The sequence below is a fragment of the Gambusia affinis genome, linkage group LG11 (assembly GCF_019740435.1).
Source record: "Gambusia affinis linkage group LG11, SWU_Gaff_1.0, whole genome shotgun sequence".
Classification (NCBI taxonomy): domain Eukaryota; kingdom Metazoa; phylum Chordata; class Actinopteri; order Cyprinodontiformes; family Poeciliidae; genus Gambusia; species Gambusia affinis.
The window spans coordinates 23017661-23041213 of NC_057878.1; the positions used below are offsets into that span (position 1 = coordinate 23017661).

The window sequence follows — 23553 nt, forward strand, 5'->3', positions numbered from 1 at the left end:
TCTAATACTTTCGTCGGGTTTCTTCAAAATGGCATTTTCTGGTTGAGCTTGATTTTAAAACTCTGGCATCCCTTAGTAGGGGGAGGGAAAATCTCTTAAGGGTTTACTGCCATCTGTTGGTGCCAAGCAAAACTGATCATCATCTGATAATGCTTGGCTGGGTAGTGTAATCCTTTTATTATGTATTTACATGTGCATATACATCAAACTGGACAGGTGAATATACTTTCAGACTTTGTGATTGTATCTTTATTGGCCTGTCAATAGCATTTTAAATAATTTGGTTCTCATTTCTCCACCCTTGACTGCTCCATAATTATGATTTAAAGTGGGGTAACAGTTAAGAAACTGAGATTGCCGTTTGCACTTAAGGTTATGAATGTCAAGCTGCTTCTCCTGATTGGATGATTATGATATTCAAGAAGAAATCCACTAGTAGAAACAGTTTTAGAAAAACAGTAACACGGGCAGAAAGGAAATATTTGTCTTTCTGCACCTTCAACTCTCTCAAATCAGTGTCTGCTTATGATCGTTTCCATGAGCTGGGTTGCATTGTACACTGCCTTGAAAATGTATTCATATCATAGGAACTTTTTCCAAGTTACAACCAAAATTGTAATATACCGTAGTAATATCAAACTATGTGATAAACCTGTACAAAAAAGAAATTTAAAGTAGTTTTCCCCAAAATGCTTTGTGGCTGAAATTTAACACCATCCCCATTGTAAATGCTGGTGGCAGCATCATGTTGTGGGGATGCTTTCATTCAGCATGAACAGGGAAGGCATGTCAGAGGTGATTGGAAAAGAACTGAATTCAATACAGGTTAAATATGAAGAAAACCGTTTTAGAAGCAGCAAAATTCTTAATTATTTTTTTTTCTCCCCAAAACCGATATAAAGATTTTGAACTATTGTTGTGAATTTTAAGGTAAATAAATTGAAAACATGGTTGTACCTTAATAAAATTTCAACAGTTAAAGGTGTCTGCTTTTGCCTTCTAACATGCAGAAACAAACGCTACATTCAGGACGATAACTTCTCTTTATTTTAAAATTTGTGATTTAAGAGTAAAACGCTACAAAAATGACATAAGATGTTCCGGAAAAACAAAAATAATTTTGAGGGGCAATATTTTCCTCCATCAACATGATTGTGTAAAATGGCATTGCTCCATTACCAATAATGAAGGCTGAATCTAAAAACTGGCAGTAAATTCAATGTTGTCACATCATTGGCAGAGATCTAAAATGAGGTCAGAAAACAGTTTGTCTTTTGCCTGACCAGCATATCACAGCTTCACATAAGGACCTCTGGCAAACTGACTAAAGACAGAATCTTTGAAATTCCTTAAACCGGATAATTTAGAAGGAAACTGCCTTCCTCAAAAAAAGAAAAAAGAAAAACTTGTTTGAAAGGAATAGTTTATACCCATTCAGCTCCATCTGGCACTGAGATCGTGTCCTTAAGAAATATAAAGAGAAGTACAGGTATTGATTTATAGAGGAAGCAAGTCCTAAGAATATTAAAGCCCTTCTATGACAGTTGATATGCAGAGGTAGAGTATTAAAAGAACGTAGAGGGACTTCTGTGAAAAAATAAAATAAAAAAGAAGAATAATCTTTTGACAGCATCTCATATATAGTTAAATTGAAATAATGCATTGAATTTGTCGTTTAGAATCCTCAGTCTGTTTCTTCTTCCTCTGATTCAGACTCTGGAATTATTAAAATAAAGGTTAGTTTACAAAATAATCTAAATAACACTTCAGCAGCTTAGCTAGAGAATTAATGAGTGAGTGCCCTACCTTCCTCTGCGTTTTTAAGCCATTCGACAAAAGTTTTCATCTGATCCACAAAAACACTTTTTCCTTTGGACGAATGGGCGTCGTTGTACCACTTCAGAATTGCTTCCTCGCTTAAGACATCCGCTTGAAATATAAAAAAGAAAAAAAACATCTTTTTAACTTGATGCCAGGAGCACAGATGCGTCCCAGGTGCTTGTGGGGGAGAGAAAAAAAAATTATTCACCAGGGCTGGTTGATGACATCAATCAAGACAAACTTTCTGGCTATAATCTCTGGCCATCTGGCAGCATTCATAGCTTTCCAACACAAAACAAACTGTTTTCCTCACAAAAAAAAAGGCAAACACAAGACCAGGAGCCGTTTGGGCGTAATTAACTCACCTTTGTAGAGCAGAACAACAATTTTCTGGAAGGCCTTCATAAAGTGGATGTTGTCATAGCAGTACTCCTGGATCTTTAGCAGAAGTGTGAGTTCAGAATATCCCTGGGAGGTAAAAGCCTTCAACAGTGGGCTGTATTGCTGAGAAAGGGAGACATTTATAGATTTACAAGAGAATTCTCAGTTTTGAAACTTGATGGATTTTACAAAATGTGAATTTTCTCTAATATTTAACATTCCTTTGATCTAAATCATTTCATTACAGCTCTGGCTGTTTTTAGGTTTGTTCTACTGGATGTTAACTCAAGTCAGAAACAACCTCTAACACATTTTCTCTCAGAATTGCATTCTATTTAGCTTCCTGTCCCCCTGCGTAAAAGAAAAACAACCCTACAGGATTCCTTTTCTAATCAAAATCTGCACTTAACTTCACCACTTTATTCCTGACTTATCTGGTGTTCCTTGGTCTTCATTATGCTGTTTGTTCATTAATATTATTTAAATATCTTCATAGAACACCTGGATTTACCCTGAAATTACCTTCCACAAGTGTTAATTTGATAATTAGGAGACTTCTGGGTGTATTGTATTGAATAGGGGTATTAGTAACCAGGGCACTGGACGTCTATTACATAAAACTCTAGTAAATTAAACTACATCAAAATGCAAACAATTTCAAAGGAGTTTGCATACTTTTCCAAGGCCCTGTAAATGCTCTCTTCCAGGTGATAAACCTACAACTGGATTGATTTAGCAGTATCTTTCACTTTAAAGACCCAGCCAAGTTTCTTTACATTTCTACTTCTCTATACTCTCACAAGCTAAATAGAGATTGCAGACCGTTACAAAACTTAACTAAGGTGTCACCTTTAAGTGTTTAATGGCTTGTTCTGCGACCAGCTCCTCCTTTTTGTTCCACTCCACGGAGCTCATCACGCTGGACCAAATCAGTCCAACCATTGTCTGCTCTGAGATGTTGCTCTTCTTCATTTCCTCTCGGGTGTATGCGATAATCTGTTGAACACATTAACGACAATGCAGACAAACCAAAGCCAGCATGTGCTTTATCGCGCCTCTAATCAAACTCTCCAGATGTGTTAGGCATTGGAATCCTCAGAGAAGCATGCGGGAGGTGATAATATTGTCGAGGCTGAGGGGATTGCAGAAACTTTTCATTGATTCACTGCACCCATTTTGCAGCCACTCTTCAAGACAAAGGCAGACAAAGGTCAAGAAGAAAGTGATTCTCAGAGCTAGTCTCGGTGGTGTGCTACATAAAAAGAACCCAGTGTTAGAGAAAGCAGGAAAGCTAAGTGGACTTACGTCCTTGAGGGAGTCTCCTTGTGACATCTGATCTTCAATTTCTTTCTGTAGCTCCTTGCGTGCACCTATAGACTGTTGGTTTTTGGCAAAGTCTGAAAGCTCCTTTAGCCCTGCATCGTCAAAGTACTTGGTGAAATGCTCACTACTACGTTTGTTTGCAGGAAACAGTTCCTGAAAGGAGTGAAATGTTTAGTGAGCACTTTTTCGACCAGAAACAGACTTAATTCATTAACTAAAACTTGAGCTGATGAATGTCAGAACAACATCTCAACTAATCTCATTTTATTTAACAAGTCATAATCCAAGCGCACAGACTTTTAAGACTTAATTCTGCTGTAATAATGTTGTATTAAATGTGTCATTCTCACCAGAAGTCTGTTGTCCATGCCAACTTTCCGAAGACTGCCAGCAACTGAGTTTATGTCCTTGTCGGAAAGCCAGGATTTAAAGAGTTTCACGGCAAAGCAGGCTGAAACACCTGAACAAATGAATGGTAATGTGAGTCAGCTGCTGCACACAGATCTACCAGGATTAAGTTAGGCCTCTGTAATACATCGGTAAACACAAGTCTGCGACTTTTAATTGCAATAAGACCATCAAGCAGATGGAAATGGATATGGCAGGGTAACATCTATATAACAACTTCAACAAATACCATTTCAATAACTTTATATTTATGAACATGTGAAGTAGGCCACTGATCAGTCCATCTATTTGAAGATTCAAGTTTCAAGGGTAAAGTGACTGATAATTGCTGGTGCTCGATTAACTGAGGCTATTCATCAGCTACCGTCTGTGTGTGGCCACCTTTTGTTTCTGCAGCCAGAAAAAGACAAACAACCAAGTCAAAGCCAGGCAAACCTCACAACACAATTTGCATTGCTTTATCAACAGTTAATAGCATAAGCATGTAATAGATGCCTATATTCACACAAAGAGCAAGATTTTGTTTTGGCGGGCTTCTTGCTAATCTGAACCTTTAGACATATGTGATACATTATTATTTCTAAGAGAGCAATAAACAGAAATTAGAACAAATACAAACATTATTTGTTGCTCCAAATATGCTACTTTCTTTGATTCTTTGTGACAGTCATTGAACAGCCTGGATTTGGACATTTCTAAATCTATTTGTATATTCTACACTTAAGGTACAACCACCCAAATTCTACAAAGAATACATACAGCAAACACAGCTAAAAATGCTAACGTCAATAAACACGCAAATTACTACTAAAGGATGCAAAAAACATCTTTAGGTGTTCACTGTAATCATCTTGATATTTAGAAAAACAAAAGAAATCCTATTTAGCAGCAGAGCTGCATATCACTGACAGCCTCATGCTAATATTAATAAATAATGATGGATTACAGCCGGAGGGCTTCTTAGGACTCCTGTTTTGTAAAAATAAATGGATGAATGATTTAACAAGACTGGTTCTTTGAATGAATGTTACAGAATTTCTTTTTTTAATATCCATCTTGAAAAGGGAGATATTCTGTAATTTATTATAGTTTACTTTTTTGATTTTCAACATTTCACTGTCCCATAACCTGCAGAATTTAGTCATATTTGACATTTGCAGTGATTAAGAGACTGCTCTGTGACTTCAAGCAGCTTAAAAAATAAAAGTTTTTATCAAGTATTTTTCATTTGATCAAGTACTAATAAAATAATAATTTGTTTTTATTTATAGTTCTTAAAGAAATTTTTAAAATACAAAGAAATCCAAGCAGATAGCTTGATTAATCTCTTATATCAATACATCTCCAATTTAACAGTTTCATCAGATGCCATTCCATTTGTTCAGTTCCTTGAGGATACTCATGTTTCACAGCCACATGCTTATCTGCATATTTGGTACCAGCTTTTCTGACTGCCAGAAGCAAGAGCAATTTATAATGGCCACAAAATGTTTGATTGAAAGACTTGAGAAAAGCTAAACAAACACAGCAATGAAGATTCACAGATTACTTATTTCAGGAAAATAATCAGAGCAAAACAAACTGCCATCACATGACAGTAAAAGAAAATATTTACTTAAAAAAAAAATCCACCTAAATTATTGTTTGCTTGACAAGACTAAAACTGCCTTTGCTGTTGGCATTTTTATCAGTATTGAAGATTATAAAATTATTTTATTTAATGCACCAATAAAGCTTTTTCTTGTTGGTACAGATTTCCACTCTCCCCTCTTCCCCCCGGATATTTTTTTCTAAGGTCAATGTTCATACAGCAGGTGCTCAATTCAGATTTTTGTGCAGTCCACAAAACCGATCAGAAAGTTTGCTAAACAAGTATCAACACATGATTAGAACACTTTAAACTTGTAAGTCCAGTTATTCACACAGTGAAATAAATCTAGCCGAGAAATTCAAGTATGAGTATGAGTGTGGAAGGGAAACTACACAAGGGATGAGCAGCAGAACCTGACATACTTGTTTTTACAAGTGTGTCAGTATTTGTAAAAACAAATGTGACACTTTACAATAACACAGAAAATGTGACTGCTTGCTAAACAGCTGTCCACAAATACAAAGCAGACAACTGAATGAAGCAGTGCTGGACTTTTTCACACAGTGTGCGACTAAACCTGAGGGTGTACATTTCATGCGCTCACTAAACCTCACGACAACTTAATCCAAAACCCAATTGTGAAATCAGAGGGCAAATCAATTTGTTGCCTTGAACATTTTTTTCCTTTAATTGTGAACTGGTGCTGCATAAATAAACCTGAATTAACACAGCCAAGAAATTTATATATTCTTAATATATAAAATAGCTACATTGTGTTAAACATAAACTCAGTCCACTCGAGTTGCTGGAGAGTTCACGACATCATCCTCTCATTTACTTCAGCTGGTGATAGATTTTGATTTACAACAATAGAATAATTTCCAGGCTAAAGAGCTTGCAGGCGGCAATTTGTGAAGACAGGAAATAAGCGCTAAGCACCAGTGAAAGATTAAACCGGTTACCTTCTTTGACCAGGTTTTCATTAAAGAGGCTGCTGAGAATGGATGCAGAGAGATTGCCGTTGGCCAGCAGAATTCCCGTGAGCATGGCCAGTTTGTTCCGTTCAGCCTCTGTGAAGCCCTTGAGAAACAGCAGCAGCTGCCAAACAGTAAGCACATGAATTTAATTGTGCTGCCTGAATCCAGTAAAACAATGTCACTTCCTCCATTTAAATGTACATTTAAGACAAAATGGCAACGGATGTGAAGATTCGTGTAAAATATCACACCTTTTTGATTTCCTCCTCAAATCCCTTTTCCAAGTATTTGTAACGTCTGATGAGCTTGTTGAAGACCTACAAATACAAAATACGATTGTATGGAAAGTTTTTGTTAACAAAATATTGATCTTTTTTTCTTTTCAAGGAAAGAAAATTGGATTACTCACCTGTGCATATGCTTGCATGGTCTCCATGTCTTCTTGTGCTTTGAAGACACAAAAATCTGTGCAGGTCATGTCTTCAGACAGAGTACCACCTGGGGCTAAAAACAAACACTTTTTTACTACTTCATTAATCTCCCAGTTAAAACTTTTGATCAATTTCTGTCTAAAATGTCCTTTATTCTTTCAATCGAAGCAAGCTTCACTTATTGCTCATCTTGTTCCACATTTATAATCGCCAATCCTAAGATTGTTAGTTAACTAATACAAACCTATTGCCAGCAGATTGCTAAAAAACAAATTAAAACAAGAGGAATTTTTGAAGATCACTTTTATTCAAATTTAAGAAACACCAATAACAAAAGTGAGTCCACTTATTAAGTTACATATTAAATCAATCATGTCCTACTTAAGTTGGTATTTCTCAGCTGTATGCATGCAGAAAAGATTAATAATGGTTATTGATGACACGTTTCGGCCAGCTGCTAAATTCCCTCTGTTCAAGCCAAGAAAAGTTCAATCTACTGCTCCAGTGCTGGAAAATATGACAATATTAGCTTGTGAAGGATTAGACTGTGGTTATAATCTGCCAAAGCAGAGAGATTGTGAGATTGTCTGTAATTTGATGCATTACAGTTTGATACAACTGCAGAGATGAATCCATTTTGTTTACCTTCTTCTTCAAAAACTAATTTTTATATTGCAGAGTTGAAATAAAGGCAGTGAAAGTAAGAAATACATATTACAATCCCCACAGAGCACCAGCTGTTAAATATACTTGTACTAACTAGCCAAGCAAGGCCTTTTGACGATGTTATGTCCTCAATAAGTGCAGAGGAAAACTACAAAAGAAGCCATCTCCTCCAGCTGCTGTTTGCGGTCACCAGAGTGGCTTAGTCTGGTGACTGTCTCCAGTGGTGGCACATGATTATGATAAAAGTGACAATCCGTTGCACATCTGTTATGTAGCAAAGTGAACTTAACCTGCTTATTGCTTTAAAAAAAATTTTTAAATAAATGTGAAATTGAGACAAAAAGATTGAACCATATTTCTAAAGACTGTCAGCATGTTTATTAGTCATTTGTGCTTCATACAGGTTGGTAAAATTGTTGCAAACTATAGAAATCCGGATTAGAAATGTTTTTTCCCCTAACTGGTCTGTAATGTTTTGTTTTTTAAAGTTATGCTTATATAAGAGGATACTGTGATAAAGTTGTGACTGTGATTAAAACAACAAAATAAATTAAAAAAACTTAAAAAAGGAGAAATCTTTGCTCCTTCCAAGGAGCTAGAAGTGGATGCAGCATCAAGGAGATTAAGAAAAATAACAAAACAGCTTTAGTAGTAAATATTTTTTTTTGCTGGTTCACAACAACAATTGAATGTCTATTAATGAAATCCTAGAAGAGCTTGTTGCTTCTTCTACCTTGACCAGTCCATAAAAACACCCAAATTCCCAAACTGCAGCACATTGATCAAATACATGATCAATGCTTTATGTGCTGCTGATTAGAATTTGTCTAATTATTTGACAAATTCTAATTACTTGTTAAATAAATGGAATGGAATAGAATGGAAGCCTAATTTAATACATGAAGTTACTCAAAGGAAAATGTAAAACAAAATGTGGAAATCTGGGCACATTTGAACCTTTTCAAGACAATTGAAATAATTAAAAACAGAACATTTGACATTTTGAAAAGAACAAAAAAAAACAACCCTCTTTTACAGCTGATTTTGCTGTGTAATACATTTCACCAAAATGAGATGGTATTCAGAAGTTAAACTGTTTCATTGTGAAAGTAGGTTCAAAGACAAAGGTGCAAAAAAGTTTTTAAAAAAGACCTGGCAGACTACATTTGAAGATCAGGAGGAGTTACTGGTTGTTTGACTATCAAGCAAAACTGAATCCGGTAGTAACGGATGATGTTTAAAGGTCGCTAATCTTACTTAATTTCACTTTCCGTTTGTTTGTAGTGGTGATTTATCAATTCTTTCACGCAATCAATCAAATATTTTTTTTACTTATGATTCACAATTTTCTACCTGCTTGAAACATGTTGGAACAGGTATGCTGAAATAAGCAAGCAGCAGCTTTATTTTCCTTCTATGCTTCTTGTTGATCTGCTGGAGGAAACATTTCACAACCATCGTTTTCACAGATTTGAAAGGAGGAGCTTCAGTCTTGGTCCTCTTTGCCCCAAGACTCTGCTGTCATTCGGCACCAAAACTCATGCACCGCTGATAACTTCACAATGGATAAAGTTTGAAAAGATTTTTGCGAGGCCTCTCACCCAGCATTCCTCCAGCCACCAGGATGTCAAACAGAGTCTCGGCATATCGTCTATAGTCGAGCTTGGCACCAGAGGTATCGAGGAACTTTGCGACAGCTTCCAGATCAGAGCCGCTTTGATCTAGACCTTGCACGATGCTTTCCTGAAACTGGGATGGGTCAAACCTCTCTTTTTCATCTATGAAACAAAATGAGAAAACAAAAACAGAAATTTTATGGCTTTATAGCTAACCACTTATGACCACTAGGTAAATAGAAATATCCTCAAATGACCCTTAAAATATTCTTCTTTAAACTTCACCAATCCTTTTTAGTACATTTATGATTTTTCTTTCAGTATGTTACTGATGCCATTACGCAAATATATGGCAAACTTTGAGATTTCAGCTTTTCAACTTTTAACCAAACAATACTAACTTAAACCCATCCAGAGGTTTTGTATAAACTATGCACCAATTACCTGCCTTGGGGACATTTTGTACTACCTGCAACAGCCAATGATTTAAGGTTGGTTTCTACAATCTGCTCACTTTACCATAGGGCAATGGAGTTGTGTTATTGATAAATTACATAAACCAATTATTCTGATCATTTAAGGAGACCTATCTTCACTTGAATTTCATAAGATCATTTAAGAATATAAATGTAGAAGTCTACATTTAAGACAAAAAACAGAGCCAAAACCAATAAGTTGGTGTTAAATATCACAGAAGTAGACATATCTGAGGCAGCTAGCTAAATTGCATAACACAGAGTTCTTTATAATGACCTTTAACTGATAAAATCTTTAAACTTTAATCTACTCTAAAGATTACTTCATAACTGAGGTGCAAAAAGTGAGATGCAATTCTACCAGTGGAGAAAACAAATCAGAGTACTCTGAAGAGAAGCTAACATGGGGGACTGTAAATCAGAGTAACAGTTTAGGGCCATTAATTAAGCCCTCAAATAGGAGAGGAATTTAGTTGGTACAACCTTATTCATAAAACATACCTGTGCTGCCATCTCTTAAGGTGAAATAAAAATCATGCAGAATATGAATCAGAAAAATGTAAGATTTTTATTATTACTCATACTTATTATGCATCAAAACATCCAATTTCAAAAGAAACACACTCAACAGTTAAATACTCTGTTAAATGTAGTAGAAGTTGGGAACAATAAGTCAAAGGAAAGAGTTTCTAGGAGCCAGTCTGGTTGCTAGCTCCAAAATAATGCTCTGAAAGCGGGGAAACTCTTTTCTAAATCGTCGGTAAACATACATTTGCGCTTTGGCATGTTGTTGGCGTACTGACAGCCAAGCAGGGCTGCCTGCACTGACGCGGCTCAGGGATTATGTCACACGCAGCGCCGTGCGCTAGTGCCTGTAAATTTAATGGTCCAATGAAGGTAATTTAAAAAACAGGACATTTCCTCACTTTCTAAAAAAAACCCGGGACGCCCGGGACAGGACGTGAAATACGGACATGTCCTGGGAAATACGGACGTTTGGTCACCCTAGTATTTGGACATGGGAATTGTGCCATGTCTAACTTAAAGAAGGTCTAGGGCTCTGAAAGGGATCAGTGACATATTCCTTTTCTGTTGTCATTTACATGAATGTAGGGGAAAAACACATTAACTGTAACACAAGCTGCAAGCCCATCAAGATTAAAGATATCTGGTCACATGTCGATGCACAAATACAGACAGTAAGATGCATCCTGATCTTTTTTGCACAAATTGAAAAGAGCTTCAAAATAACTCCTGCAATAGTCAGAATTAAAATACATAATTGAACCCAGGGTGGAATTATCTTGAGTACACATACAAGTAAAATAAGTAGGGTAAAGAATTAACAGGTTTCAGTGCATATATTCAAGTAGGAATAATAGTCTCTGACTGCAAGTTAACATGAACATCAGGAGTAAATCCAGGTAAAAATGCAACATACAAGATATTGAAATGATTCCAAAATCCTTTGCCCATTTATGAATATTTTTGTAATATTCTGCATCAAGCATAAAACTTTTACCTAAATGGATTTCATAATCAGGTAGCGTCTGATTTGAAACTGTAGAAAATAACTATTTCATTGTAAGCTTGAATTTTTGTTGATATATTTGCTATATAATGCCATATTTAAACATTTAAAGAAAGGGTTAGCAGCAACAGTACACGTCAAAGAGCATTCATTGTGAAATAGGTATTTCAATTCTTTTAACACTCCAGAACAAAATGAAAAAAAAAAAAAAATCACGTGGTTTAAAGTGTAACGCTTACCTCTTTTTCGAGGTTTGAAACGCTGACCTGTTAGCGTAGGCTTCTGTTGCCTTTGATTACTCATAAAAGACACTCTGCAAAACAAGAAGTTAGGCAAGACTTAGAGATAACCATAAATACATATTTATATTGCTGCGAAAGAGCAACAGTATGGTTTAACTAAGGGCATGCATTACTTGCAGTCGAGTTTGTTGATTTACAATTTGAAGAAGCGTTTATAAACTCTGACAACTGGGCGTAAATCACTATTGTAAGCCACCAGCAACTATGTCACATTTGTTTTCCGTTACACTAATAAAATGACACAGACATTGCTTAATAAAGAAGTGCACCTTTAAGTACATATATCTAGCTTAAAATCAACAAATACGAATCAACTAAGGCCTGACAAAAAACAGAGCTGAAACCAATAAATTGGCGTTAAATCTCACAGAAGTAGAAATATCTGACGTAGCTAGCTAAATTGCACCGACCGTTTAACAATAATTGATTTTCGTAACGGATATTTACGTAACAGTTGAATATATAACCACATCTCGGATAAACAACGAGCAAAATCAGTGAAAAACACACCGAAATTCCTTTTTGGATCAAAAACAGCCTGTCGAAAAAGTATGGTACAACTGGACTGCAGCTCAATCAGGTACAGGGAAGAGGAAACTGTAGACGTCAGCGCACATGCGCACATCCACTACCCATCCCAACAGAGAGAAAATACCAGAGACAATTTAATATTAGCAAGTTTCCAGTTCTTAAAGCTGTGAGATATATATATAGATATAGATATATATATCTATATCTATATATATATTTCAGCGTTTTATATTTGTGAAGTAACTGCAAAACATGAATACACGAAGAAAGAAATTCTTCACATACAGAGGATCTACAACTGAATAAAACATGGGTTTCACTCCTGAACACGCCAAATTGAGCCGGCGTCATTAGACAGTTGTCAGCAAGTCGTTGCGATGTAAAATTAAGACACAGGAGGGGGATATTGTGCTGCCGGGAGGACGAGGATGATGAATCTGCCCATGTGGGATTCAGGGGAAACTTTAATGCCGCGTTAAAGCTCATCTCGTAAATTTAAGTATTCAGGAACTTTCCCCAAATATCATTAGCGATTATATCCAAGCTAACATTCATCCCAAATATTGAAGGATATATGTATGTATATTTTTCAAATATGACAATAACAGACATAAATATATTTATATTTAACTAACTCTAAAAAAAAGTTTGATTTAGTTCGGAAATTGTTCTTTGGACTGTAAAGCCCTTGACATATTTCAAAGCTGCAAACTTTAAATAATGGGTTTCCAGCACCAGTCCTCAAGGTGAAGTGCTCTGCTAGTTTTAGATGGGTCTCTGCTTCAACATAGCTGATTAGATTGACCAAGAAACAACCTCATCAGTATATTATATTTCTGCAGAGGCCTGATAACAACTCATTTGATTCAAGTGTGTGGAATCAGGGAGAGAACTAACATTCAGGATACTGGCCCTTGACGACTGACTTTGGACTCCAATAGATTAGCAGAGAACTACATAATCTGGAAACCAGTCTGTTGTTTCATTAGAAGGTCATTTGAAAACGCAAAATCTAAGCAACATAAAATAAAAAATTATGTATGTTTGTTGTTTCAACCCTTGTTACTTTCTGGACACTTTTTAGATTTTGTTAAGCTATTTTTCAATCCAAGTTCCAACTTAATGCAACCTATTCTTGCACCCCAAAAGCCAACCTCTCTGGTATTGCAGTTCTGTTAGAAAAGGCCTGATTCCTCTGGATCAAATGCATTGTTCACATTCAAGTGTTTTGTATTCTACAGCAAAACATTTGAGATGTCTGAGAAAACTACACAGATTTTTAAAAGTGATGGCAACAATAAAACACTTGAAAGCAGTCTGTAAAGAGGACATGAGAACAGAAAACATATAGTGCTTCAGATCATCACTATAGTTTTAACATTGTCAACTTTCCACTTGTGTTGTTTTAAATGTGTAATTTAACCAAATTTGCTAATTTAAATAAAGACTGATGAGAAAGTTGAATTAAGTATATATATTTTTTACAAAGTTATTCGGCGTTTTATGGATAGTTGAAAACAGGTACACATTGTTCCTACAGTACTTGAATGCATCACAAATCCACCTCCTCCCCCCTGCACAGAAGGTGATTAAGGGACTCTGGACAAACCCAGAGACGCCGCTCCAGCCACTCCCTACGCCCGGCAGTTTGTGAGCTCTCAAAACCATCCGGAGCTCCAGTCAAAGTGCTGAGATCCAGATGAGACAGCCGCTTTCAGCCTCATCCTCATCCTGTACAGCAAACTCAAGTTCAACCGAAAACAGCCGGGATAGGCTTCGGGAGTCCACTCCAGAGTTGGAGAAGCACCCCGGGATCATAGTCTTGTCCGCGGACGGGATTCAGGACGAAGAGGAGCAACTCTGTCAGAGCTAAAGAGAGGTGAGTTAGATAAACTCTGCTGCTTAGCTGAGCGAAATAGTTATGTTTTAAATTTTAGTTTGACGTGTATGCGCAACTCCTCAAAAGTTAACTTTGTACTGTCACTGGATTGCCTTCCTCCAGTCTCATTCATTTCTCCTCTTTTGGAGTTGAGGAGGGGGGTTGGGGCTCACTTACCTCTTTATTTACTTTTTCTTTGAGCGAAAACTACTTTGGCTAAAAGAACCAGTGTGAACGTTACGTTCAAACAGCTCGTTTGGACTTCAGAGTAAGAATCTTGTAGCAGCAGTTTTGTTCATGGTCGCTAATTAGCAACATCTGTGAGCAGTAGCAATTTAAGGCGACGCCAACCGCTGCAGGACAGCGGCACAGTTGAGTCCTCTTTACAAGCGGTTGTCACATAAGTTCACTTTGTAACTGCACAGAGCAACGCTAGCAGTCTTTTGAATATGCGGGGTTTGATAATACCAGAACGAATCTGAAAAATTCAGTTATTTGCGTTATTTGTACAGCGGAGTGTGGGCGGGCACATTATCTGGAGCTCGTGGTGAAAATGATGAAACGATTAGTAGTGCGTTTGCAGATTTAAAAGTACTGGATATTCTTTTTTTTGTTCCCGAACACATACATAAAAGCCGGGCAGGATACTGCAGTTAAAAAAGGCACTGACGGGGAATCCTCCCCCAACTTTGTGCATTTAATCGATGACGTCACGAAAGGCGCAAGAACCCAAGTGATCACCTGGCATTGGTAAACAATATGGTAGCTGAGCAACTATTAACACTCTTTGGCATAGAATTAAGCTTTTGCTGGCTTTTTTTTTATATATGTTATCACCTCAGTTTTTTTCCTATTTCTGCATAGGAGCATGTCCCTCATCGTCAACTGTAACGCTGTATAATACTTGGGTGATGCCTTTATTGAATGAAAATTGGAGTATAGTGCTGATTGATCTGCCCATGTCCTTTTTGAAGAGCTACTTCCAAGTGTTAATTTGTTTTCTGAAATCCAGAATCAAATTTTTAAAGGATTGAAAAAAGATATGCACAAAAATCTGATTGGTTACATTATAAGTAATGTCACCAGAGCTATGTGTGGAAGGTATAAAATATGTGCTACATGAATTATATGTGGTTTCCTTAAGCCCTTTTGTGATTTCCCCAAAATCACAGGTTTGTGGAGACTGATTTTGGAAGGTGTCATTTAAAATGAAGGTTTTACTAAGTTGCATAATTTACTAGCTAAATATGTAAAAATTAGTTTGTTGCATAATAGCTTGACAGGAAGCTTTAATAGCTCCTTTGGCTCTTTTTTGGAATAAATTCCTGCTCAGAATGAATAAAAGTATTCTTCTGTTAGAGGGAAAACTTCCAAAGTTCACCCATGCTGGCTGGACCTGGATTCTCCTGTGGGATCCAGACTTGTTAGTCACTGTAAAGGCCCTATGAGAGTAAAAACTATTACAGCTCTGGTGGGAAAATATAAAATAAATAATAATAATAAAAAAATCCTTTGCATATTTGGCATTTCAATCATCCTCATTACACGCTGATTAGGAAAACATCTGTACATTCAGCATTGGCTTTCCAAGCTTGGAGTTTCTCTTGTTCTGGTGAATTTGAAGTCACTGGATTAGAGACCTTTTATTTATAATTTTTTTTATTTTTTTTTTTTATGAAATGGTTTTCTCTTCCTCCTCTTTGTGGTTTTCCACAACCATGTCCCTCCTTTTCTGGCAAGCTTCCCTGTGGGGATCCAGATGGGAACTTTATTACACTTGCTGATCAAACAAACACTGATGTAGTGTGACGGTGAAAGGTAGTGAGCTAACAGAGCTGTGGCGAGGAGAGGGGCAGGTAACAATCGTTTAGCTCAGCTGGAAGAAGGGCAGCGTGTGGGTCTGGTGGCTAGTAGTTCCACACTGTGGGAGTTTTTCAGGCAGCCTGCTGGGAGCTGCCACAGTATTTCTAAATGTGCCAAAAACCCCATCAGAAACACTGTGGGGTGATGTGGTCTGGAGCAGGGTGTATAGAGGATCAAAGTCCCTCCACCAATGCCATGGTGATGAATAGTGTTTGCACTTGTCAGTCTGTGTAGTGGGGCGTGTGGCTTGTGTTAGGCCTGCGTCAACAGAGTTGACACAGAGAGATCCACTCAGAAGCCAGGAAGAATCAGTAGTCCTCTCAGTGATCTTAGTTCAGGAACTCATCCATATTATGGTGCATTAGTATCCAACTTATTTTTCTTTTCTGATTGAAATCAAACAATGTACATGTTTTCTAAGTTAACTGTCTTGGAGAAATGTTCACTTTACAGTGCATCTATGGATATCTTCCACCAGTTAAGCTTAACTGCTTATATTTCGCCTCCTTTTTATCCCCTGGGAACAACACTATGAATACTGTACATTCATTTTCCTCCTCTCTCTCCCTCTGCTTCGTCAAGTCCAGCACAGCTGCTTTTTCAATTCACTCCTATAAGGGTTAGCCAGACTAAATGTGCCTCTTATGCAGAGGGCACTTGACTGCACAAATGAACCCTTGTTATTTTTTTCACATTTATTTTGCTGCTTCAGAGTCAAAACAGTTTTTTAGTTTAACTCCAAAATAACAGCCAAATAAATCTCTTTATTCGAGTGAATTTTACCTCCTTGTATGTCACACCTGCCTATGAACAAACCTGAACCAAAGGATCTTGTGAAACGACTTGCTATAATACGCATGTTGTGAACGTTAAAGACTTGTGCTTTTTCTAATCTGACCACATGTTGAATTTAATGGTCACAATGAAGAGTTTTCAACTGCTTTGACTGCCATAAAATAGACTCGTACAAATTTGCCTGCATCCTTGGTAAAGATCGTAAAATTAAATTGGTCATTTAATTCCTTTTCAAAAAGGGATCCAGACATTGGTTTGTTTAAATTTAAATGGGGGCACACATTGTTTATCCCACTATCCTTTAGATTATTGTCCTGTTAAGAGTTGAGTTAGAACTTTTATTCAGTTATTTGGCAGAGGACATGAGATTGTTGTTCAAATTGTCAGTATTTGAGTTCATGATGAGAAACGTGCCCACAGAATGATTGTTCTTTTACTGTCTTTAATAGTGCAAATATGTATCCTTGTCCAGTATAATATTTAGTGGCTAAAATAAATGCTTCTCTGTCATGTTACATTTATACCCAGAGAAACAGGAAGTAGTGGATTGCTAAGGAGAAGTTCCGAGAAACTCGGGTCAACTTAAAAATATATTAAATACAGAAAAAATGTTTCAGTTACATCAGTTGTATCTGAATTTTTGAAAGAGTGTGCTGCAAAGGGTTATTAAATATCATTCATAGAGTCCTCCTGAGCTGATCTGCAGAACAAGTACTATGCAACTTGTTTTTGCTTATGTTTTGCTAACATGTTTCCTTTTGCCACAATTACTGGAATGATCATAATTAGATGTAAGAAGCAAAGTTTATGCTTATTTACCTTTATGAATTCTCATGAATTTGGATTTGGTTATGGGAAATGACTTTGTATAATTTTGTGGAGTTTTAAGATTTGTGTTCACATTTTCTGAGCATGTTGTTGGACTCCAGGAAGCAGAGTTTAGGTACTGCACATAGAGTGAACTGTTCCATTCTGAGAGGCAGACTTGGGGCTAACTTTTAGCACCATATAAGACTATGACATCATCTTTCAGTCTGAAGTTATTTTCCATTCAGCTTTCACATGTGCCTGCTCCTTACCTTTTGCAAAAGAAGGACTTCTTCAGATTTCTGTGCTTAGCTGGTTTATTTCTCTTGTCTTGATTGCCATCTGTGATCTGGTGTTTTGCATCTCTGTTGGTCTGTGCATGTTGAGCTACTTTGCAAATAAAGAACTGTTTGTTTGGGTTACAGAGTCATGTTTAACCTGCCTGGATGGTTTTGTGGTATGAAAACATACTGACAAATGTGATGACCTATGTTTGCAATAATTTGGACTCAGTCCCAAGGTTAAAATTGTGAAATTTGGAAACAAAGATGTCTGAATTGATGTTTTGTATGAACAACCGATGAAGTATACATATTTAGATCTTTTCAAAATGAGCAGAAGGAATTTAGGGCTTTTGTTAATATCCTCCTCCCCCATTATTTTTTTTTTTTAGTCTTATGTTGTCCTCTTCCTTACATTTACCCTACCCACACAGATGTATATATATATATATATATAACTCCACCTTTTAACATGCATCAAGGAAACACTTTTTAATGTGTGGATTTATACAGTGCTTTCACATTTTTGTAAACTAACAGATTTTTCTTTAGCATTGTAGATTTTTGATTACTAAACTAATTTTAATATGCGACAGTTTTAGTAAATGCCAATTTTATTTTATTTTTTCCCCAAAAATATTTACGAGGCATAAAATGATCCTAGTTCTACATGAAAAAGCCAACTGCCCACGAAACCCTCGGTGATGACAGTTGCTATCAAGCTATAGCAATAAATGACAATATGTTAATACAGTATACGTTACATCGCTATGGACTAATGGTGGTCCACTGATCTTTGCAGTATTGTTTTCTATTTACATTGGAGGGTTTTCCAGCATGAATGGCCTGCTTAAGGTCACACCAAAGCCTGTTGACGCTTGCATCCATTACAGCAAGTTGTTCAAAAAGTTCCAAAAGTCAACATGTTTTTCCTTGTACTAAAAGGACCTTTGTATTCTTTTAGACTGCAATGGCTTTGGCCTTAACACTCTGTCATATTTGTCTTGTTCCTTATAATTGTATGATTAACACTGACTTTAACCAATGCAAGTTGGGCCTGCAATTGGTGACTCCCTGCTTGAGGACATTGAGATGCTGTTGGAACAATTTTGTTAGGGTGTACCCCCCATTGTAAATAATTGTGCTCTCTGTGGTTCACTGGAGTCGCAAAGTCTTAAATTGGCTTTGTAACCCTCTCCGGTCTCATAGATGTCTGACCTTGTATTCTTTTGGGTTGGGCATGATGCTTTTTTGAGATCTTTAGACCTGCTTCATGTTGTGAGAACAATTCTATTTCAAGCGATTTCTCAATTTTTCTGGTCAGGCAGCAATGAGGCCAGAATATGGTTGGTGAAATTGAATACTGCTTGCCAAAAAGTGAGTCATTACAGCCATTTCATGCGACAAGGGGACATTTATATCTTCTCAGTGGTTAGATTATTTTGGGTTGTCTTTTCCCAATTAAAGGAAATTATTATTACAGAAAATAGTCTGCAAGTTAGCATTTGTGGCTATTTAAATTTCACAAATCTGAAGCTTTACCCCTTTTTTTGTACTTGAGTAATCACTTTTATGCTTGCCAAATAGTATGACTTTTTTTTTTATTTTACTTTCATTCAAGGACATTTTTAGAAGGTTGTTGAAAGCAAATGGTATAAAGTGCTTTCAGTTGCATCTGCATGCACCTGAAAGTGGGTGTGCCTGTCATTTGGTGTCCCAACCTTGCCTCTCTGTTTCCTAAAACCTCTGCCCTGCCCTTTGGCACAGCCACATGTGCTGTCGCTGCTTTGTTAGACGGGGCTTTAATCTCCAACACTGGCAGCTGCTGGGATGTTGTGACTTTTCTGCCATGTGACGAGGCCACACCGATCTGCCGTAAATGTCCAGAATAATACTCTCCCAATAATAGATTTTAATATCCCTCGTTTCCTCACGGACTGTGCCAGATTCTCAAACGACCTCTGTCGAGGTAGTGTGATGGAAATCATTTTATTATGTCTGCCCTATGCGCCATTAAACTGCTTTATTTCAGATTACAGGTTGATTTGTTGATCACACTGAATATACAAAGTCTTTACTTTTAGCTGCTTTTATTTTTGAGTACATGCATCTGATAAACCATACGCTGCTCCACTGACTTTGTTTTTAGTTGTTTTTTTTAGTAGTGTTTTGCATGTGAGTACTTGCATGGTTGTTGAGCTTTTTGTTTTGAATTTTATTGTTGCTAAAGGACAGAATCGACACATGGCCAGATGCTAGACCCTGTTAATAATACATGTGCATTTAATGGTGTTTTTATTCATGTTTCCCCTCGTAGCTTGAGCTGGCTTTGAAATCTAGGTCAGAAGCCTGTCTCTCAATATTACTGGGGCATGTATTGAAATCCCAGGTTTAGTCCAGCCATTATTATCAGCCTTCACATGATAAAATCCCAGTTATGCTTTTATTCTCGTGCTCAGGAACTTAACTTCTTTAAAAATGGAGCTCTAATCTGTGGGAAGTATGGATTTGTTTATAAATTGGATCCTGTGCCATTGGCTCAGAAGCGACCTTCTCACAATATGTAGCATGACACTGTGGAGAAGTAGAGGAGGAGCAGGTATTGGCTGGATGAATAATAATGTTTCACCAGGAGAGTATAGGAGTTGTAATGATGAGCACAAAGAAGTACTGTATGTGTTGGAAATGTGTAATTTATTTTTGGCAATTCCATATTCCCATCACTTGTGTAGTCCTTGCATACTTTTAGGCCTGTCATGATAAACAATAAATCAATTAATCGCACTATAAATTAAAATTATCGACCTCATTTTCTCTTTCTGTTGATGACACTGAATGAAAAAAGACTCAACTCTGGTGCTCTCCACTGACATCTGCCTTCCTCATTTCCTTAGTGTAAAGCCCAGCACACACTACACAATCTTAGAGTTTTCGGCCCATTTTCAAAACTTGAGAGATCACACATTAGCCGACAGTAATGCTAGGTATAACTGTTCAATTGGGTTCGATCATGCCATGTGGCGTCCAACAATGGGCACAAAATGGCTACAAGTCCAGTTAACTAATTTTAACACCAGGCATTAATCAATGCTTTACTACAATCTACCTGCAATGCATGTGGTTAATGTCAGTCCTGACTGACTGAAAATCGTTATAACCTATTTATGTCACGTTAACGAAGAACAGCTGAAAAGTTACCAGGTTCATCAACTGCGGTAACAATTTTGCTCCAACTCCTCCCCTTGTCATTTATATATTCTTTGCATGAAATGTTGTATAAACATTAATGTTGTTTACACATATTCTCTCCAATGTCCGCTGGATTTCAGGTTGCGCCATGTCAGCTGTTTGGGATTCCCCTCTGTAATTTCCACTCAGAAAGCACGGAAGGGAATCTGCTTTTTCTGATTGGCTACCTCTCACATTCAACAGGCTGCGTAAACGCTCCCAGTTGGGGAAAACCCCTGATTCACCTCGATGATCTACCATAACGCATCACACACTACTGGATGAACTACCTGCAGACAATTTTAGAGAACGCCCAAAGTTATAAGATTGTCATAAGGGAAAAATCGGGGCAAAAAATTGTGTAGTGTGAACTATTGCATCAGGTAGTCGATGTGCCCATCTTCTCTATTTAAATCTAACGATTACTGAAGGGCAATATATAGTATACAGACTTCATAATCTGCACTCTTTTGGTTGCATGCAGTATTTATTTCCACTTTGGCTTTATGTTTAGTTTTTATTCAAGTGCGTTTTTTGTTAATGGAGACTGAGAATCCATTTTGTTTTTGGTTGTTTTGTTCATTTTGTTTCAGTTCCAGTGTTAAGTGTTCTTTTGAAAATAAAGTGTGTCTATCTTTGGCAGGAAATTGCATGCATTATTACGTCATTTCCATTAAATCAGTGTCTTCAAACAATATTATCATTTATCGCAATAATTTTTGAGATAATTAATCGCTCAGCAAAATTTGTTATTGTGACAAGCCTACATACTACAGCCCTTTCTTTCATCAACTAGTCGCCACAGCTCGATTATGTGAGAGACGTTTCCTTACTAAACAGACTGGCTCTTTTTAAATGGATGAGGTCAGCGTTTAATGTGCCAAAATTAAATGATGTGTAAATTACAACCATCTGCTGCAACCGGGCATTGTGCCAAACGGGGGTTTGGAGAATGAAGTCAAATGTTGACATGAATGCTACGAGTCAAAAGGCCATTTGACCCCAAAGGCGTGCTGCACCAGTAGATCAGAAGACCTAAATTTGACATTGATGGCAACTCATGTGGATGCATGTGATTCTTCTGATTTTATTATGAAAAATTATGAAGAAATGGGAAGACTGGTCATAAGTTTACATATGCTGCTCATGAGTAAAAATGTTATCTTGGGCTTCCTTTTTCAGGATGGAGTAAGTGCAACTGCAATTTCTTTGCTTTTCTTTTTTTAACAAATGTGTGCACAATTTACAATTTATTGTAGTCTTTATTCCATAATGAGTCAATTCTACATAAAAAAAATGACATTTGATTAAATGTCTTAAGCAGGTTTTGGATGTATTAGACACTATGTTGGGTTTCTGACATGGTTCTGGCTTGATACTTGACAGTTTTTGGCAGAGTTTATGCCATTTAGTAAAATTGTGTGTACCGTACTGGCACAGATTTGTCACTTGTGCATAGTCCACAAATATTTAGTGTGGTTGAGGTCAATTATTGTTTTCTAGCCAGTGTTGGCTATTCCAAAAACAAATTGAGATGTTTTGGATCATTAACTTGTTTGGAAACCTATTTTCTAGCTGCTTTGGTGTGAAGGTGAAGAATTTTGTGAGCACTTTATTTGTTGTTTTCCACTTCACTCTAATTCCACTGGCAGCAAAACAGGTCTGCAGCATGATTGTTCCACTACTGTACTAGAAGGTAGCCCAGTGTTCTTTTCTGATTTCTGCTCATCTATATTGAGCACAAATTCACTGCTGATGTATTGACTTTTTGTTGAGCTCCTCTCAAGTCATGGCAGCATAAAACTTGTTTCACTGTGGACAGCTTCCAGTTCATGAGAGGCTTGAGTCTTGGCTGTTCCTGGACTGCTACTTATCATTCAGACCCATTTAATTTTCTCTGAGGTTGGCTGTCGGCCTCAGATAGCTAATACTTGGAAACAATTGGGTGTTCCAACGGGAGAATAATGCCAAACACTGGTTGATTTCTCTCATCTCCTCTCAGTCCCTCAACAGAAAACAAAACAAGAATGGATAAAGCATGCCACTCTTAAGTTTTTCAAAATCCATGATCCCAACCTCATTGTAAATTTATTAGCAATGCCTGAAAGCTAGGCCTGACCCAGGAAAGCAACCATATAAAATACAATCTAAAATTTCTGCCAAAAATTGCTTCAATTTGCCAATAGTTTGTCAGTAGCTTCCAAAGGTTACAAGAAGCATGGGATTGATGAGTCAACTTGCTCAGGCACATGCAAATGGGTGTATTTACATTAATTAGACCCTGTATGTATAATTTAAAGCTGGTGTTGATTAGAAATTGTTTGTATAATTATTACACCTGGGAAAGTTTGGTTTAAATAATTTAAGTCCAGAATTAAGAAGTGCTCTTAAAAAAAAATCCCTGGAAATGTTACATTTAAAATAAAAACCTCAATCAAAAAAATTATGCCACTGGTATGGACCTGTTGAGATTGTAGAAGTCGTTTACCTCATCTGTCTGTATCTCAGCAGTGGGATAATCCGTAGAATTAAATCATGGCTGCAAGGGTTTTCTCTCATTCTCACTCTTTGGATGCAGCCCAAGATTTAGTAGCATGGAGCGACTTTTATTAATGGGATTGTGTCTATGGCTGCCCAGAGGCCTCT

At 37.0% G+C, this 23553-nt stretch overlaps 2 protein-coding genes across 11 annotated transcripts in view; one reads left to right on the plus strand and one right to left on the minus strand.

The window, feature by feature from the left end:
• Positions 1–1024: 1024 nt before the first annotated feature.
• Positions 1025–14413, minus strand: LOC122840351 (basic leucine zipper and W2 domain-containing protein 1-A-like). Of its 4 annotated transcripts, none has more exons than XM_044132675.1 (13): positions 14111–14413; positions 13664–13923; positions 11461–11534; positions 9200–9376; positions 6911–7005; positions 6753–6818; positions 6487–6622; positions 3876–3985; positions 3508–3678; positions 3052–3198; positions 2187–2325; positions 1807–1929; positions 1025–1716 (listed from the first exon to the last, which is right to left on the minus strand). In XM_044132675.1, exons 2-13 carry the CDS (start codon positions 13720–13722, stop codon positions 1685–1687), a joined length of 1329 nt encoding a protein of 442 aa, XP_043988610.1. In that variant the 5' UTR covers positions 13723–13923; positions 14111–14413; the 3' UTR covers positions 1025–1684. The 4 variants fall into 4 exon arrangements, with proteins under 4 accessions (XP_043988610.1, XP_043988608.1, XP_043988611.1 ...); XM_044132674.1 differs by lacking the exon at positions 14111–14413 and adding an exon at positions 2030–2102 and having other exon boundaries at positions 1691–1716; positions 13664–13781; XM_044132673.1 differs by lacking the exon at positions 14111–14413 and having other exon boundaries at positions 1807–1998; positions 13664–13781.
• myo1b (myosin IB) overlaps positions 13797–23553 on the plus strand; it is a 71953-nt gene continuing 62196 nt past the window's right edge. For 5 of the 7 annotated variants that reach the window (XM_044132665.1, XM_044132668.1, XM_044132671.1 and 2 more), the window contains exon 1: positions 13797–13933. The gene's annotated coding sequence lies outside the window, so the exon portion shown is untranslated. Of the gene's footprint in view, positions 13934–14525; positions 14684–23553 lie in introns of those variants that run through there. The other 2 variants (XM_044132672.1, XM_044132666.1) reach the window with 2 other exon arrangements.